Below are 18,088 nucleotides of genomic sequence, written 5' to 3' on the forward strand. Positions count from 1 at the left end.
TCAGACGTCTTACCCCTTTTTTCAGTCTTCAGAAACCTCCCCTGCTCCCTGCAAGCCCTCCAAAATGCTACAAAGCTTTTGTTCCAGGCTGGCAGGAGCCCTGGAAGGAGCACTCCTGTTCGGGGCTGGAGATATACTTAAACTTTTTGTTATGGGTCAACACTTGTTTTTATTTTATTTTCAAACTTGGTGGTAGCGTTTTTGAATAAAAATAATCTTTATTCCGGTCTGGCCCCTTTACTTTTTATGAATTGGTTTTGTTTGCAGAATTGTTAACAATAATGCTACAAAGCACAGTGTGTAGGGAGCCAAGGTGCCATTCTGCGTGCAGAAGGCCTCTTTTGCTCACCGAAGGCTTGTTTTACACCTTCTGCTAGAACGCTTTGTGAGAACATAAAAGCAAATTGAATGTTCTTGTGCGAATATGAGAAGTGCTGTAGAACGGAGCTTCACAAGAGCTTGTACAAGTATTTGTGGCACAGCGGGAGTGGCTTGTCATCCTTCTGTTTAGTTATTTGGCCTCAACACTGTGTTCTTTGTCATGTTTCATACTATTTGTGCTGGATTCTACTAGAGTTTGTACATCACCTCAAGCACTCATTGAGTGGAGGGTTTATCCATACATTCGACACATAAATAAATAAATACACACTACCTACAATCATGAAGGATCTGATTGGCTATTTATTACTTTACCAAGTATCTTGCCAACGATAAAAATGAGATCTATTGCTTAAAGGAGAAGTGTTCAGAAATAAACTGGTTAAAGTGTAAAATGGATGATAAATTCTTTATTATTTGCATGACAAAGTAATGTGGTTGATTTTAAGATAGAGATTCAGATACGCATATGGAAAGTCAGTTGGCAACATCAATGAACCATGCAAATAAGATCAGATGAGCTGATCACTTTAAGAAAAGATTTGGCCACCTTTTAAGGAACACCATCGAAAAATTGCAATTAGTATTAAAATTAATTGGATTTCAAAATGTATCTGTGGATTCTAATCCCTTGATGTTTCTTTATTTCTACTGAAAATCCTTTGAATTCCCTAAAGATAAAGATAAAAATGATTATTAGAGGATTTATCTGTATGTGATGTAGGGAAATGTGAAAAATCAAAATGGAAAGCAACTGTTGCAAGTACCAGAAAATTATGCTATTAATTTAAGTGTCATCAGAGCACAAAAGATCACATTCCAAGACAGTGTGAAAATTATTAAAATACTGGAAATAATAGTACTTAAGATGAAGATATTATGCTCTAAGATCTGGTTAAGTGACTGACACTATTATATCACTTCAGGTATTATAAAAGTAACAAAATGCTTTTAAAGATAATAAGCGTTACATTCTGAGATTGGCAGTATTCACACTTTTCTGCTTAAGTGCTTTCTCACTTTAATATAATTTAATAACAGTAGGGGGAAAATCCAACATTTTCTTTCTCAAGCTCTTCCCTTTCTCTTTTCAATATTTTTCTTATGTATAAAATAAAAAAGCCATCTAAGCAATTTTTAAAACATCCAGAACTTTATCTGTGTCTTTTCACATTATGAAGATATGTAAAAAGACCCATATTTATGTATTACTCTTACAAAGTATATTTTCAATTCTTAATACCTTAGAATTGAGTGCTACACAACCCTGATTAAAAAAATAATACCCCACTACTAGAATGCCTTACTTCTTTCAACCATAACTAAGTTTCCTTATATGATTTTTTAAAAAAACAACAACCTGATATTATATAATTTGGTGATATACAGGCTCTACCAGATGTGTCTTCTAGTCCTGTCAAAGGACCCCAGGGTCTCTGAGGCTATATTTAATAGTTGTGTTAAAGACCACACAACTCTTTTCCTTCTTCCTGGAATATGAGCCAGCAGTTGGTTCCTAGCAGACATTTTAGTTGGGGGGGGAAAATCCACATTTTTCCTTGAAATTCTTTCCACTGCAGCACATTTCTAGACTTTCTTGTTTTCCAAATAACATGATGTTTAATGTGTAATGTTATATATGAATGAGTTACAGAGGGCTTGAGGATGATCTTGTAAGTAACAGACATTCAGATGTGTGTGGTATTTTTTTTTTATGAATTATGCAACAAATAAGTATATATAATAAAAATTAATAAGTATATTATATACCTTTGAATTTAAAAATAGCTGTGAGAACTGTCTAGTTTCCCCTTACTTTCATTATGGAATATTTTGTGTTGGATATATGTAGATATAGATCTATCTACCTATCTATAAATGCATTTGAAAGATGAATCTTAATATAGCAAAAACATTGTAATATTTGTATAGCCCATTCAAAACCCAAAACGTGTTTTCAAAGGGGGGGAAATCATTTTTTTTGGGGGGGGGGCTCATTATTTTACAGTTAGATGTATGCTAGACTTTAAAAAGTTGTAACAGGCTGTTATTAAAAAGCTATTTTCTGTTTCTGTTGGTAAATTGCCATCTATAAAATTTGTTACAATTTCCTTCTCTCTTAGAGCTCCTTATTAAGCATTCACAGTCAGTTCTTGGCAGCATTAGAATCATTGAAGGAGTTTTGGAATGCTCTAGATGAAATTGATGAGAAGACCTGGGTACTTGAGCCAGAAAAACCCACACGGAGCACCACAATGCGAAGGATTGCAATTGGTAAGAATAAGAAGGACAACTTCGTACTGGTTTCAGATTAAAGGAGAAAAAACACAGAAAAGAAAAACATTTTAAGTTAAATGTTTTTCATATAGAATTATGCTTTTAAACAGAGCATACTGATTAATATCTGCTATTAAATCTAATAGGGTTTCTTGGACAATGCAGTATCAGATGTTTCATAATTTAGATAGTAAGATCCTTGAGGCAGATGCCTTTCTTTTTTCTCCTTATGTTATTCTGTAAGGCAGTTGCCACATACGTAAGTTTTAATAACAGGGCTGTCACTTGAAGAGGTTTGCATATGAATAAAACAACGCTTATGAAGACAAATCTCATCCTCTGGATTCAACCCAGAGGAAAGCCCTGTTCAAGTATTTGCATGCACATGTTCTCAGAAGCATCTTTGTCCCCATCAGCTGCAGCCCAGACTTTGTGCAACGGGCAGTAAGGTCTCAAGGAGGAATCTTCATGTGTTTATCTGAATGTGCTCAGAATCGTCCACACAATTGGGAACCTTGTCGACGTAGAGTTCCCAATCACATGGAAGATTTGAAGCAAGCTGAACTTAGAAAAGAGTCCTCCTTCAGATCTTCCAATCAACGTGCAAAGGACTGAGACTGCAGCCAGCAGGGGCAAAGATACTGGAGTCAGAACGTACCCATGCTTTAGTTCCACTGAAATCAATGGCACAATTTAGTTTAAAGCGTGAGTTTCTCTGGATTCAACCTTCTGTTTTTAGAGGATGCATGTAGATGTCCCAGCAGGCTCTATCATAGAAGGCAAAGTACTACTCTTTCACAGGAGGGAATGCCTCTTCTAAGATGGCATCTCCCGCACACGTTTTTTGTATGCACTTGAATTAAAATATGTAACCTTAAAAACACACGCCTGCTACTTGATTAATTGGAGACACTTTAATTGATTAAAATGTTTTAATTGATTAATCTAACCAATGAATCAGCTAAGCATTGCAAGCCTAATTAATAATTACATATTTAAAATAAGGTTTCACGATTGAGAATTGGGAGGGAAGAAGCAGGTGAAAAGGACAAGAAAAACACGTTGGAGTTGTGACTTGTTACGTAGTAAATGCTTAACCTAAAGAACAGGCCTAGGTCATACTGATACATTGTTTTTAGAAGTGACAGGCACAGCATTTCCCACTCAGCGCCTGAACGAAGATAGTTATTGCTGGTGACGTTCCTTTTCCATGTGTGAGTAAAGCCTAGATGAGTAAGAATGAAGCCATGCTTATTTTTAGATCTGTCCATCTATATGCATGTATGTTTCAGGAAACAACGTTTCAGTTAATATAGAGGTAGATCCCAGGCATCCCACTATGCTTCCGGAGTGTTACTTTCTTGGAGCAGACCACGGTAGGATGACTCCTTTTTATTTTTCAAAAAAAAATTATGTCACCCATAATAGCTTTTCTGTCGCGGCGTATATCATTTTACGCTTACTGCAGGTTAACTTTATAGCGAATTGAGTGTACACGTCTAAGGCAGCCCAACCTAGAAACACATCATTGAACTTATTTTATTTATTTATTTATTTATCTATTTTAAAAAGCTGCACTTGTTGCTGTGAAAGTCATTGGAAGATTCTGCACATTACAAAATAAATTTGCACTGTTTAATGGAATGGCATCCCATTGTAAAAGATGCACTTAACTGCAACATGGAGGTCTCACGTGCAGCACATTTCTTTTTGACTTGCTGCACTTTGGAACTCATGTCATTGTAACAAACTCGAAGGAAAATACCGGGACTGTAGGTTTGTGCAGATGTCAGTGGATCTATAATTACCAATATCCCCTCAGACTGATCCATAGTTGATCTATTTCCAGTCCTGTCATGTTATCTCTAACATGCCCGGTCACTGTTTTATGTCACAGCTTTGTGCAGTGGCTCAATCATGAATTTATCAGGAACTTCACAGAGACGGCATAACTTTTCCCTCGCCCAATACATTACTAATACCTAGGAGGTTTCCTTGATCAGAAGTGGGCAGAAAATTGATCGCCCAGTTACTGGTGCTTTATGGGACCCTTGATGGACATTTGTATGATCCAGCAAGGTACAATTTATGTTCTTAAGTGAGATATAATTAACACATACTAATTATGCCTGAAAGGCATTGGTAAACTTAACAAATCAGGAAACCAAAAAGAACTTATCATAGAGATTTATTTTTTTAAAAGATACATCAACAGGTAGGCTATAGAAAACTGAACTCACCCCATCCCTGCCCTAGGAGAACTTTGTAGGTTGCAAGTATTCATGGTAAGTGCATGTGGTACAGCTCTTTGATTATAGATTGTATTTCAGGACATGATAACTAAATACATATGTGCTAATGCATGCATGTGCAGCTCCTTCCATTGCAAAATTATTCATGAAGTTAATAGTGGAGAATGCAGGATGACCACAAGGTTGAGTGTCATGCAGGTTGCCTAATATATAACGTGTCTGAGCAGACAGTATAATACCACATAGCTAGCTGCCTTTTGGGTCAATATGTGAAAAAGTTAGGTATGAATAGAAAAATAGATGCATTCCAGACCATTAAGAATTCATTCTCCGCAGAATTGGGCAGCCAGTTGGCATAAAACTTCAGTTTGTAGCTGTGCTCCTTAGTGAAATTACTGCTTTTGTTCTCTATTGTTCCTATTGCAAACTTTTAATAAATACGTTTTTGTGAAGAGTTTTAACAAATATAATCTTTATTTTCAGTGGTAAATCCCCTGAAAATCAAGCTGAACAGTAACATACACCTATGGTAAGTGTGCTTGGTTGTTGACTGTTAGTTCATTCCTTTATTAGAGGATTGACACTACATTTTCCTTCTTTTTTCCAGGGATCCAGAAATTGGCTTATTACAAAATTTGAAAGAAGTTTTAGAAATTGATTTTCCATCTCGAGAAGCTCTAGAAAAAACTGTAAGTTGCACTCTAGTTATGTTCATATTTTGAATACCATATATTGGCAAAAAGTGATGACTTCATAGTAACATCTAGAAAAGATTAGAAGTAGTTAATACATGCAGTACAGGAAGATTAAAAATCTTCAGTTATTAAAAATGTTTTCTTTGTATTACTAAGTGATTTGTAATATAATGGGCATCACTAAGAAGATAGTAAAAAGAGACCAAATGTGACTTACAGTGAGTTTTGGATGATCATATAATTACCATTTGCTATGAGTTCAGTTATAAATAAGGGAATCAGAAATATTCTGAACATATTATCCATATCATCTACAATACTTCATTGTAATTATAGAATGGCCATGTCAACTAATGCCCATTTCCTGCAAAATGGCCTCCAAATTGAGAACAATTGAAACTAAGACGGCATTAAGCTAATCCAAAGACCAAGCTATTTCTGCTGAAAGTTTGTTTCTATTTCAAGATTCTGCATCCACAGAATGCAGAGAAAATATACATTTTTCAAAGATGTTCTCAATATTTGTGAGTTGATGTCAAGACAACACTTTTATCTATGTATCCTACCATAGGAATTATAGCTTCAATCAATTTGTAAGTGGTAAATTGTGGGGCTCTCACCTGTTTAAAGAAACCTGATTTAAAGAAATTAGTCAATTAATGAAGGTTACTAATCAGTTAAATTTGTATGCAAGTAGCTGTTTTGACTGAAAATGCACATTTTTCTTGTTTTTAAATGTTGCATATATGTGTCTCAAAAGATGCCATCTTGGAATCGTCTGTGTGTGTATGTGTGTGTATGAGAGAGAGAGAGAGAGAGAGAGAGAGAGAGAGAGGGTGGGTGGGTGTGATTATCTATTCTAAGATGGTGTCTGCCATCTACAGATGTTATAAATGTATTAAAATTAAATTTTTAAAAGACGTTGGACAATTAATTAGCAGTGCCTTCTGTCAATACGTGTTTTTAATTGATTGATTAGGTTTAAGCCTTAGTAAGTCATCATAAATTAACTCTTATACTTTATTAGCAATAAATCACAAATTTGGTTGTTTAAAATGGATAAAAGATCTGTCGAAAGGAAGATCAGGAAATAGGGATTCAGTTTGTGCTTGATGGGGTTACACTTTGTCTGAAGACGCAAGTTCACAGCTTGGGTGTACTCCTGGATTCAGCCCTGAGCCTGGATGCCCAGGTTTTAGCAGTGGCCAGGAGTGCATTTGCACAGTTAAAGCTAGTGTGCCAGTTGTGACTATTCCTGGAGATATCTGACCTGGCCACGGTAACACATGCCTTAGTTACATCCTGTTTGGATTACTGTAATGCGCTCCATGTGGGGCTGCCTTTGAAGAGTGTTCAGAAACTTCAGCTAGTTCAAAGAGCTGCAATCTTATTGTTGACCGGGGCTGGTTACATGGAGCATACAACTCCCCTGTTACAACAGCTCCACTGGCTTCCGGTCTGTTTCTGGGCCCAATTCAAAGTGCTGGTTGTCACCTATAAAGCTCTTTACGGCTTGGGTCCAGGTTATCTGAAAGACCGTATTCTCCCATATGAGCCTGCCTGTGCTCTGAGATCTTCTGGGGAGGTCTTTCAGTCCCACCAGCATCACAGGCATGCCTGATGGGTATGCGGGAGAGGGACTTCTCAGTGGCTGATCGAGAGCTCTGGAACTCCCTTCCCAGGGAGGCTAGACTGGCTCTCTCTGTGTTACAATTTCGGAGGCAGACAAAAACTTGTTTTTTTCAGCAAGCTTTTGGAAATACTCTGAACTTGTGTAAATGTATTGGATTTTGTTTTATTTTTTAAAAAATTAACTTTTTAAATTTTAAAAAATGTTTTTAATTTTTGGAAAGGAAAGGAAAGGAACCTCTCATGCAAGCACTGAGTCATTACTGACTCTTGGAGGGACGCCAGCTTTCGTTGACGTTTTCTTGGCAGGCCTTATAGCAGGGTGGTTTGCCGTTGCCTTCCCCGGCCGTGATTACCTTTCCCCCAGCTAACTGGGTACTCATTTTACCGACCTCGGGAGGATGGAAGGCTGAGTCGACCCAAGCTGGCTGCCTGAAACCAGCTTCTGCTGGGATCGAACTCAGGCCGTGGGGAGAGTTTCAGCTGCAGAAACTGCTTTTTTAACCTTTGTAAATTTATATTTATATGTTTTAATTGTACATGTTTATATCTTGTAAACTGCCTTGAATCCCAGTACTGGGGAAAAGGTGGGATATTATTATTATTATTATTATTATTATTATTATTATTATTATTATTATTATTATTAATACTAATAGGGGAAAACGTTTTGATTTAAGTTAACAAAGAATAAACTGTAACTCCTAATCTGATAGAACTGCATTCTGTATTTTAAGGACTTCTCTATGGAATGTGGGATCTGCTATGCTTACCGTCTTGATGGGGCTATTCCAGACCAAGTCTGTGATGACTCTCGCTGTGGTCAGCCGTTCCATAAAGCTTGTTTATATGAGGTAATGTCATGTGTCCAATACTGTATCTGTTCTAGGTGTGTATGTTTATTCACACATGGATTATATAACTAAAAACTGATAGGAATCCAAGTCCTCAAAATGACATAGTAAAGTATTTACTTACAAATTGATGGAGAATATTTTGTAGTGCTCATAGCCTGCCCTACATGGCATTGCTTACTTCTCATATCATACCCTTGCTATGCTTGGCTTTAGTATGATGGAATTGGGTCTTAATTTGCCCCCTAAGTAATTTGTAAAATCTGGTTTTGGTTTCAAGTTTTAGAGTACAATTATTTTATAATTATAATGATAAAGAATAGCCAATTGCTTTGTCATACCTATAACATTGGAGGGAGGGAGTGGTGATAGATTGCCTTGCATTATCCCAAAGGCCCTGCAATGTGGTACCCATCTCATTTAATTAATATACCAACCTTCAACAAAATGTTCATAAAGTAGTTAAAAACATCCTAAAACCTTAAGCATAATTATTAGCATTCTCCCCCTCTTCATGTGTTTAATCTACACCCATTCCTAACACCTGAATAGGGCTCTAGTGTTTCCATATAATAGATTTAGGCATTGTTTGTGATCACACTCTACCAATTAAGTTTCTGCTCTCAGTTGTAGTTTGAGGAAGGGCAATCCATGTAAACTATACCTGTTTTGGGCTGATTTTGTGACAGTTGCCCATGGACTGTTTACATTAGGTTCTATATCTGTAATTCCATCTTAAAGGCTTACAGTACTGCTACCAATTGCTTGCTGACTTAGACAAGATCGTATTATACCTACCCAGTATGCTTTACATTTGCTGCCTTTAATTACTCTGACCCTAGCTCATCATAAGTTATTTAACCCATGGTGAGCCGCAGGCTCCAGGTTGTTTATGTTTAACCCTCGCATAACCTATGCTCACCAGGTTCACGACATGACAACCCCTGAGCAGGGGCTTCATATGCAATTTGGCACCCATGCCACATCCTCAACGTGGGTTATTGCAAACAGCTCCATTGAATCTGACTCTTCCTTATTTAAGGCCTTGAACAGCAGAAATCCATGCTGTATTTTCAGGCCTTCTACATGAGTCTCACTATGGGGCTTATCTCTACTCCGATACCACCTGATCTTAAAATACAACAGATAATAAACGCTTGTACTTCTCTACAGTGGCTCCGTGGACTCCCTTCTAGTCGACAAAGTTTTAACGTCATCTTCGGTGAATGTCCATATTGTAACAAGGTAAGGAAAGATAATGTAGCTGTGTAGTAATGACTCCAGATTTTCTTGGATGAAACTGACTATCTTGATCATTTTCTATCTGGGGTCAGGCCTGGTTTTCAGATAGAAATGCCCTTGGTAGATGATCTACTCTCGGGTGTGCATCCCTGTTAGTTCTGCTGAACCTCTCAGTGACATTCGAGACAGCTCTGACTGAGATATCTCCATTGGACATCTGGCATAAGGCCTCCAATTTATGGTGGTTCAAATCCTCTATTACGTGTCCCACCATCTAGAGAGGGTACGTGACACAGGGCCATTTTTGTAGCAGCCTAATTAAGGAACTCCTTCCCAATTCACCTTTAAAATGCTTCTAAAGACTCTTCTACTCCACCAGGCTTTTAATGCTCTATATTTTGTCACTCTCCAGTTTTAATGACATACTCAAATTTGTATTGTGTTCTTTGGCTTTATGAGGTATTAATTTTTATTGTACATTCCCTCATGTAGGTGGAGAACGCTTTTTATAAATGTAATAAATACCTGAATTGTTTATATTAAAGTTTAAGCTATTGTTTCAAAATAAAATTGACATTAACATGTGCCTTCTCTTCCTGGAAGACGTCAGTGTAAAATTGTAGTGACACATATTTAAATATTTCAAAACTAGTGATGTCTTTTAACATTTGGAGGTGAGGGGATCAACTATTTAAATTAAAACTTTGGGGGTGGGAACAGTTTTTTTTTGTAATAAATACACTAGAGAATTTTGTAAGCAAAATTCAAGGAAGTTTACTGATTTTAATTTTCTAACAACTACTTTTGATTTGAAAAATAACAATTCCAGCAAATCACATTGAAAATGTCTATGAAGAAAGTCTGAAATGGGATTTCAGGAGACCCATAACTACATATGGCTGCAATCTAAGAACATACATGAAAGAAGATATCAAAGGAAATACAGAGAAAGCAATATTAAGACGACGAGGACAGCAATGGCCATGACGTATTTGTAGAATTCTTCACGTAGTACAGGCTGAGAAGTGCTACCTGCAGAAGAGCTAGTCAAGGTGTGAAAACATTCTGGTTGACAAGCTGGTGAATATGTAACTCCATTTTCTACGGGTTTTTCTTCAGTTTTCTGGAAGGTCTTGTGAAGATATAGCCTGTGTCGTGGTTCTCTATTTTCCTGATCAAGAAAAAAACACAGCATGTCTATCTTTTCAGAGATTTGAATAAGAGCAAACATTTAGCCCAGGTACTCTGCTTGTGCCCAATAGCCAAGGAAGTAGTGGGGGTAGGGAGACAGTTTGTGGGTTTTCCAAAGATAAGAATTACTTGTGTCTGAAGGGAACATTGGAATCTTTAGCGCCTTGATACATAACACAAGATGTCCGTGCCAAGGGTAATCCCCCCCCCTCCCAATCCCCTTTCCTTTTGTGTCATGTCTTTTAGATTGTAAGCCTGTGGGCAGGGACTTTTCAAGAAATACTTTTGTAAGCCGCCGTGAGAGCCTTTTTTGGCTGAATGGCGGCATAAAAATCCTTAAATAAATAAATAAATAAATAATCTCTGTGTGTTTCCCTAGGGCAAAAATAACTGTTCAAATTGTCTTCAATAGCATCAATTATTGCTCCAGACTAGGAAACACAGGTGAAGGACTGGATTTAGTCCTCTGTCCCAAACCATTAAAGACAATTTGATTGGGCCTGCACGCGTACAGGATCTGGAACAGGCGTTTCAGGCCAGGGCATGAATTAGGGCTGTGCAGGGACCCCCCGATCCACCTCCGAGGCCAATTTGGAGCCCCCAAAGCAGTTCTGATCTGCATCGGGGTTTCCCGATCCGCCTCGCACCAAAGCTGAGGCAAAATTGGGGCCCTCCAAGGCAACTCAGAGTTTTCTGGGTGCCAGCTGTGCAGCCGGCACCCAGAAAACTCTCCCCATTTACCTGGTGCCTCTGCCATCTGCTATGGACAGCGTGTAAGGCACCAGGTAAGCCCCCCTTCCCCACTTACCTGCATTTGCCGCTGCCACCGGCTTCCACTCAGACGACGCTGAAGACCAGAAATAGGCCACAGCCTACTTCCGGGCTTCAGCGTCCTTGGAGTGGAAGCCACTGGATGCAAGCCGGCAGTGGACCCAGGTAAGTGGAGGAGGGGGACTTACCTGCTGCCTCCATCGCCATCTTCTGGCGGCTTCCGATGCCAAAAATGAAAAGGTGTTGGCTGTGCGATAACTTAAAATTGCGCGGCCTACTCCCTTTCATTTCCAGTGCTACCGGAAGCTGCTAGGACAACGGAGGCAGCAGGTAAGGAAGGGGGGTGGGGTGCCGAGGCGGCCTGAAGCTTCGGAGCCAATTGGCTTCAGCTTTGGGCCACCTCAGCCTTCCCCTGAACCCCCTCGGATCTGGTTTGGAAGGCTCCAAACCACCCCAATCCACTTCGAATTTGGGGTTGGGATCCAAGGCGGTGCACAGCCCTAGAATGAATGCACCAGTATTCGTTCATTTTTCCTTGGGAGCTGAGCTAAAAGCCGATCCGGAGAAGGAATGTTTCCAAACTTTTTCCTTTTCTATGAAAAGCAGCATTTTATTGGGGAACTGAGGGGAGAGGCTGCACAAATGCATGCAAGAATGCAGCCCCACTCTTGGCTCCCACCCTTCCCCAGCCAAGTTGTGATATTCTTGTATGAGCCTTTTAATATTTCCTATTGGCTATTGCTTTGGCACAGTTTTCGTTTTCAAAGAGGCCTTCTTCTGTCTAGGTAGAGTGTACCACGTTACTAAAACAGATTGATGACAGCGCTGACACAGCAGCCGATTTTGAGCACTAAAATGTACAAAATGCTTTTGTACAGCACCAAGTACATTGTTGGTGCTATATTAATAATAATAATAATAATAATAATAATAATAATAGGAGTGAAGAAATTAATTTTGAGGGCAGCCCCTGCCCACCTCCGTTTGTGCCAGAAACGTTTGTTTGTTGACATAGCTCTACAATTTCTCCTATTAGATTTGGGTCCACTCCAAGCACTTTGAAAGTATATGTGCACCAAGAAGTGTCTTGCTAGATTGTAGGCTTTTTGTGTTTGAGGGTGTGCAAGCCTGGCACTTATTCCCGATGTCTCATTATATGTAAAAAAATCCACACCCTGGTGCCAAACCTTAACTTTTCAATCTGTTTCCTATAGATTATTGGCAGCAGCTCTATAAAGAGACGTACGGTTTCCCAAAGTGTGGCTCACGACACGACTGTGATGCGAGTGAGGATCAGGGTTTTATTTAAACGGTGCAGAAGTGAGGGAAAGAAGCACCACCAAAACGAAGGGAAAAAGTGGACAGCAAAGCTCTGGTGCTATAAATCTTGACTTTTAGTCTTCAATTAGTTCTCCAATGTACATTGAAGAACTACTTTAAGAATAAAAATAAAGATTTATAGCACCAGAGCTTTGCTCTCCCCTTTCTTTCTATTATTTAAACGGGCCAAATTACCCATGTAAGCACTCCACAAGCACTCCATCATGTTTAAATTCATGTACCTTCTCTGATGTGCATTTGTGCGTAGCTATATGTCAGTGGACCAGTAGACACAGTGAAGCGCATTTAAACGTGGCCAGGCATGGGTGAAACGCTGACACTGGTAGGTTCTTGGATACAGGACATGGACAACAATTTTTGTGAACCGCCCAGAGAGCTCCGGCTATTGGGCAGTATAGAAATGTAATAAATAAATAAATTAATAAATAAACAAACAACAAATCAGGCGCAATTAACTCAATCTAGAGAAGAGGTAGTAGGAGTGTAATCAACAAGATTTCTAATTTGTAGAGAAGACCCACTCAGTTTGGAAGCAGTTACAGTTTGAGGCGCAGTAAGCGAAGTGGCTGAATCCATAATAACGGATTCCGATATTCATGAAAAAGACACGTGCTAAATTCTCAACGCCTTGCACCATTTTTAAAATGCATTGCGGCCGGGGGTGGGGAGGAGGTTTAGCGCTGGTGGCAAGTCTTTCATAGCACCACCTGGAAAACTTACATTTCCACAGAAAAGTAACCTTTGTTTGTTTTTCCGTTTCTCACCTGTACTTAATAATTTTTGAGGGGGAGAATCACAGCTAGAAAAGCAAGGGTTTCCACAAGTCATGAACAATTTAACGCAGCGATAATCAACAAGAACAACCACCCACCACTTCAATCTGAAGAGGCTTGTTCAGTCCGGCCAGCATCTGCTTGTCTCGTACTTGGCTGCTTTCCATTCCCACAGTGGCTTTTCTACGATAGGCGCGTTCCTTGCTTTCCGTAACTTCTTTAACTGGTGGAGGTGTTGGCTTTGGCGAGTCAGCCTGCGAAATGTACACGTTAAGTGACCCTGTGTGCAGTCCATGAAGCGCGGCCACTGCTACTGCACGGTCTCCATGCCACTGAATGAGGCTTGAGTGGGAACCTCAAGCAAGTCCTTCTGATATAAACAGGCAGTTGCACAAGAGCAGTATGCCCACTTCTAGCCAAAGTGTCGCTAGCAATACTCCGAACATCAGGAAGGCCCCGAATTTACAAAACGAATTAGAACTATCCAGCGCAGTTGTTTCCTTAAGCTTTGCACATGAGTATTGCAGTTGTGCTGTCCTTAGGCAACATTACTTGTACAAACTGTTTCAAAGGATACTGGAAGAACTCGAGATGAATGTTATTAACCTTTACTAGATGTGAAACCAATAAGTTTCTGTCAATTAAACTCTTATTAGCTATATCTGAATAAGGTTTTTTATTATTATTGTGATGATTCTAATTAATGTCAATGCCTGAAATGAGAAAATAATCACTACTTATTCCATTAGTGAATGATCTAACCCCCTAAATGGGGTGGCCAATTTCCTATCTTCCCCACAGCATGCTGATGAGGCACCCTAAGATGTTGTGCAGTTACCTCCCCCACCTGCCCCCAAACTCTACACCGACATTAAATGTGTTGATTCGCTGACTAGTATAATTCTCGTATTTTTATAATGCTTTTCTTGGGGTTATTTATTTTTAACATGCAGTAACCCGGTAAAGTAGGATGGGCTGAAAGAAGGTGGTCTGGGCAAAGGCCACTTCGTGCACTACATTGTTTAAGCAATGATTCGAGTGTGAATCTCTATGACCAACACTATTCACTGTGCTGGCAGCAGGCAGACATTGAACTGGGATCTACTGGTAGATTGCTGAATAATTTGTAGTACATGGGCTTCCATTTGTTTACCAACTTCAACAAAAGGCTTTCTCCCTGAGTTAGACTACAATATGTCCAATGGGTCGTCCTACTGTAGGGCTCACGGAATGCAGTAGGTAATTGGCTCAGCCTTCCCTCCTTCCTGTCACAATTTCATATCTTGCTCTGGTTGGTGGATGCTGCGATATTTTTAAAATTTTGAAAAACCCACACAGAATAAATCCAGTAAACCTAAAGTCTGACCACCACTGCAATGCAGCACAATATTAATTAAATTGAAGATGTTTCTTGAATTAGTTTGGCTTATTTCTGTAGAACCCATCTAAAGGAAGCAAATCTCAAACATAACACTATTTCTTAGGTCAATGCAACCAGAACATCTAGCTCAGCCTTCCTCAACCTGGGGCGCTCCAGATGTGTTGGACTGCATCTCCCAGAATGCCCCAGCCAGCAGCTGGCTGGGGCATTCTGGGAGTTGTAGTCCAACACATCTGGAGCGCCCCAGGTTGAGGAAGGCTGATCTAGTAGGCCACAGAAAATGAGTATTAGTATCGAGAGCCATGCTGGATCAGACCACGGCTCCATCCTGTCCAGAATTCCATTTCTGACAGTGGCAAACATGATGACTGCAGGAAGTCTGTCTACAAGCAGGACATGAAAGCAATAACTCTTCTCTGCTGTTGCTCCAGTGGATGACTGGTAATGAGTGATATAATGCCTCTGGGCCTGGAGATTGTAATCATGACTAATAGCCACTGTATAGATTTTTTCCTACATTAATTTTCTTAAAAAAGAAATCCTTTTTTAAAATTTATAAATTTTTATACTGCTCCATCATCACTCAGGTGCACAAAAAAATTATAAAAAAATATCAGTACAATTAGACATAAAACTATAATACCAGCAAACATAAAATAAATCTAAAATCAATTTAATTTGTAAATTTAGGTTGCAATCACATGAGATCACAAGATTTTTCAGATCTCCCCCTCCAAGGATGGAGAGACTGGTCTACCCTTGGAGGGTGAGATCTTACTTCTGATGACCTCTCTCAGCCTTGGCGGAAACTTTCACAGACCTTATCCAGTGTCGACGAAAAGAGGACAGGAGGGGTGGGGCAGGAGAGGCTTTGGATCCTGTGGATCCACAGTCCCCCATGCCCCCAATACACACCTAGAATGGGGGGTGGGTGAGGGAAATATGCCAGCCCCAGAGCTGGCATAACTCATTTACATCCTGCTGGCACCAACAGGAAGGAATAGGTTATAAGCCTTAAAAGGGAGATAAATGCTGTTCTTCCCTCCATACTAGCAGGGCTTTGGATTCTTCAGAGGCTCTGACGTGAGAACAATCCACCCCAACCAGTAGGATAACTCTGTTAAGTTTAAAATTTAAAATTTCTGCTCAAAATGCCTGGGCAAACAGAACGATTTCAACTTGAAATGAAAAGAATACAGAATTGGTTCCAAACTTACCTCCTTTGGGAAAACGTTCCCAACTCATTCATTTTAAAGCCATATGAGCCACTACCCATCACCACATCTTCTATCAGCAAACTAATGCCATAGTAATAAAATGTCAGACAGACATTTCAATATCTAACAGGCAAAATGACTTTTTAGATAGCGTTTGCCTGTATAATCACTAGGGATGTGCTCCGCTTCTCTTTGGTTCAGAGAGTCAGGGGGGCTGCGGATCGAGGCGAAGAGGATCCCCTCAATCCGGAGCTTCGCCTGAAGGTAAGTGGGGGGGAGGGGGACTAATCTGGCGCTGCCGGCGGAAGCACCAGGTAAGGGAGCAGGGAGGAGAGACGCTTACCTTCCTCCATCGCGGGCTTCAATTGAGGCCCTGGTTGAAGGCGGAAGTGAAGGCTGAGGCCTCTTCCGGCTTCAACCAGGGCCTTAATTGAAGCCCACGACGGAGGAAGGTAAGGGGGCGGGGTGGGTGGGTGGTTTCTCTTGCGCCGCCGCCGTCCATATAGTGACGGTGGCAAAGCCGGATCTCACTCCGCAGAGCGGAGCGGGAGACAAATGGAGCGGCGCAAAGAGGATCGGGCCCGATCCGGATTGGGGGGGTATCTTTTTACTCCAATATCTTTTACTTCAGTATCTTTTTACTCCATACTGGGAATGTGAAACACCCACCTCTTCCTAATGCTCTAATCAGGAATTCATTATGTCTCTACTTGCATTATACATTATAACAGTATATTGTCTCTCCCATTCACCCAATATGTTGGGATCTCTGGCTTTGTAGGTACAAATTTTGAACAACCAATATTGGAAAATACACCCAATACTAAATTGTTGACATGTTCTAAATTAATCTGTATTACAATCCCAGGATATCTGGTCACATGGACATATGGAAAATTATTTGTCCTGCTTCTGCCCCAGAATCTCTGAACTGCTGATTATCCCCTTCATTATATTCTGTATAGGTAGTGTACTCTCACCTGCACAATTGTTACAGAATTGAGAGTGAAGTACAATGTGTGTTCTTTTTTCAAACTTGAAAGCAGTTGAAGCTTTTTATAGAAAATTAACTTTTCTGCCTTTATTCTGTATTTACCAATGGTTCACATACTGTCTTTTGGAATACCCCTTGAGTCAAAAACAGCTCAAATTTGAGATGCAAGTATGCATCCCATGCTAATGAAAGAGAATATTTGTAATTCCTATGAAAACTCAGGATGTTGGGACTAGCATCAAGTCATCTGCAAGCAGCACAATTCTTTCTCTGACCTTGTTATTGGCCATTAAAGATACTTCTGCCTGTGTCTAAGGAACAGAAGCTGTGATAATTGACACTCCTAGCTCATGGGCTTTAAATGGGGTTATGCACTTGCAAATAGCAAATACTGTTGCAGAGCTCCATTTTCAAAGTTAAGTAAAATCTTGCTTGACACCAATATCCAGAGCATGTTTTAAGCTAAATATAAAAGTTGGTAGCTTTTGCACTTGGAGATAAAAGAGAAGAGGGGGAAGGAAATCTTGCCCAGGAGCAAAGTAGATTTTCAGGGCAAACTCCATGCTCCTGGTTTGAATCCTTAAATCGGGTTGGATCCAGATTTCAGCTGGATCAAGTGTGCTGGAGGAAGTGGATTTCCCTGCCCCTTCCTTCCCATGGTAGCCCCCTGAAATTGCTACACAGGACACCCTACTGAATGGGGTGAGTGGTGGTGTAGGAGGAGGGGTGATCCCCAAAAATCGGGTAGCGGGACCTTCTGCAAAAGGAGCTTTCCTCTCTCAAAAGGCAAATCCTGAGATTCACTAGAATTGTCTTGAGAACCTTATTTCCACACAATTTATCTTCTATGACCCTGTCCTCACTTCTTGTTTTCCTGCAAGACAGTTGGGCCACAGAGCAAGAATTACGGTTGCTTACTGACACGTAGGCAGTCTCTCACGGAGAAGGAGGGGAAACGGAGACCTGGCTTTCTTTCAGTCTTGTGTTACGCTTACACACACAAATGGCACAGGCCAGAATATCATGTTGGCATGTTTATGGTAAACATGGAACACAACATCAGAGTCTGCTTGTCCCTCACAAACAACTG

The 18,088-nt window shown here is 40.0% G+C and overlaps 2 protein-coding genes across 2 annotated transcripts in view; one reads left to right on the forward strand and one right to left on the reverse strand.

Moving 5' to 3' along the window:
- The window catches only part of FANCL (FA complementation group L), a 56,348-nt gene extending 46,105 nt beyond the window's left edge, over positions 1-10,243 (forward strand). The window contains exons 8-14 of the mRNA XM_063123806.1: positions 2,505-2,655; positions 3,951-4,034; positions 5,394-5,439; positions 5,518-5,599; positions 7,972-8,088; positions 9,262-9,333; positions 10,160-10,243. Of these exons, the coding sequence (XP_062979876.1) occupies positions 2,505-2,655; positions 3,951-4,034; positions 5,394-5,439; positions 5,518-5,599; positions 7,972-8,088; positions 9,262-9,333; positions 10,160-10,195 (588 nt within the window). The 3' untranslated portion in view covers positions 10,196-10,243. The remainder of the gene's footprint in view (positions 1-2,504; positions 2,656-3,950; positions 4,035-5,393; positions 5,440-5,517; positions 5,600-7,971; positions 8,089-9,261; positions 9,334-10,159) is intronic.
- An 18-nt stretch (positions 10,244-10,261) lies between these two features.
- The window catches only part of VRK2 (VRK serine/threonine kinase 2), a 74,809-nt gene continuing 66,982 nt past the window's right edge, over positions 10,262-18,088 (reverse strand). The window contains 4 exon segments of the mRNA XM_063123805.1: positions 10,262-10,437; positions 10,440-10,501; positions 13,354-13,402; positions 13,495-13,660. Coding sequence (XP_062979875.1) covers positions 10,262-10,437; positions 10,440-10,501; positions 13,354-13,402; positions 13,495-13,660 — 453 coding nt within the window.

Source organism: Elgaria multicarinata, chromosome 4, assembly GCF_023053635.1.
Source record: "Elgaria multicarinata webbii isolate HBS135686 ecotype San Diego chromosome 4, rElgMul1.1.pri, whole genome shotgun sequence".
NCBI classification, from domain to species: domain Eukaryota; kingdom Metazoa; phylum Chordata; class Lepidosauria; order Squamata; family Anguidae; genus Elgaria; species Elgaria multicarinata.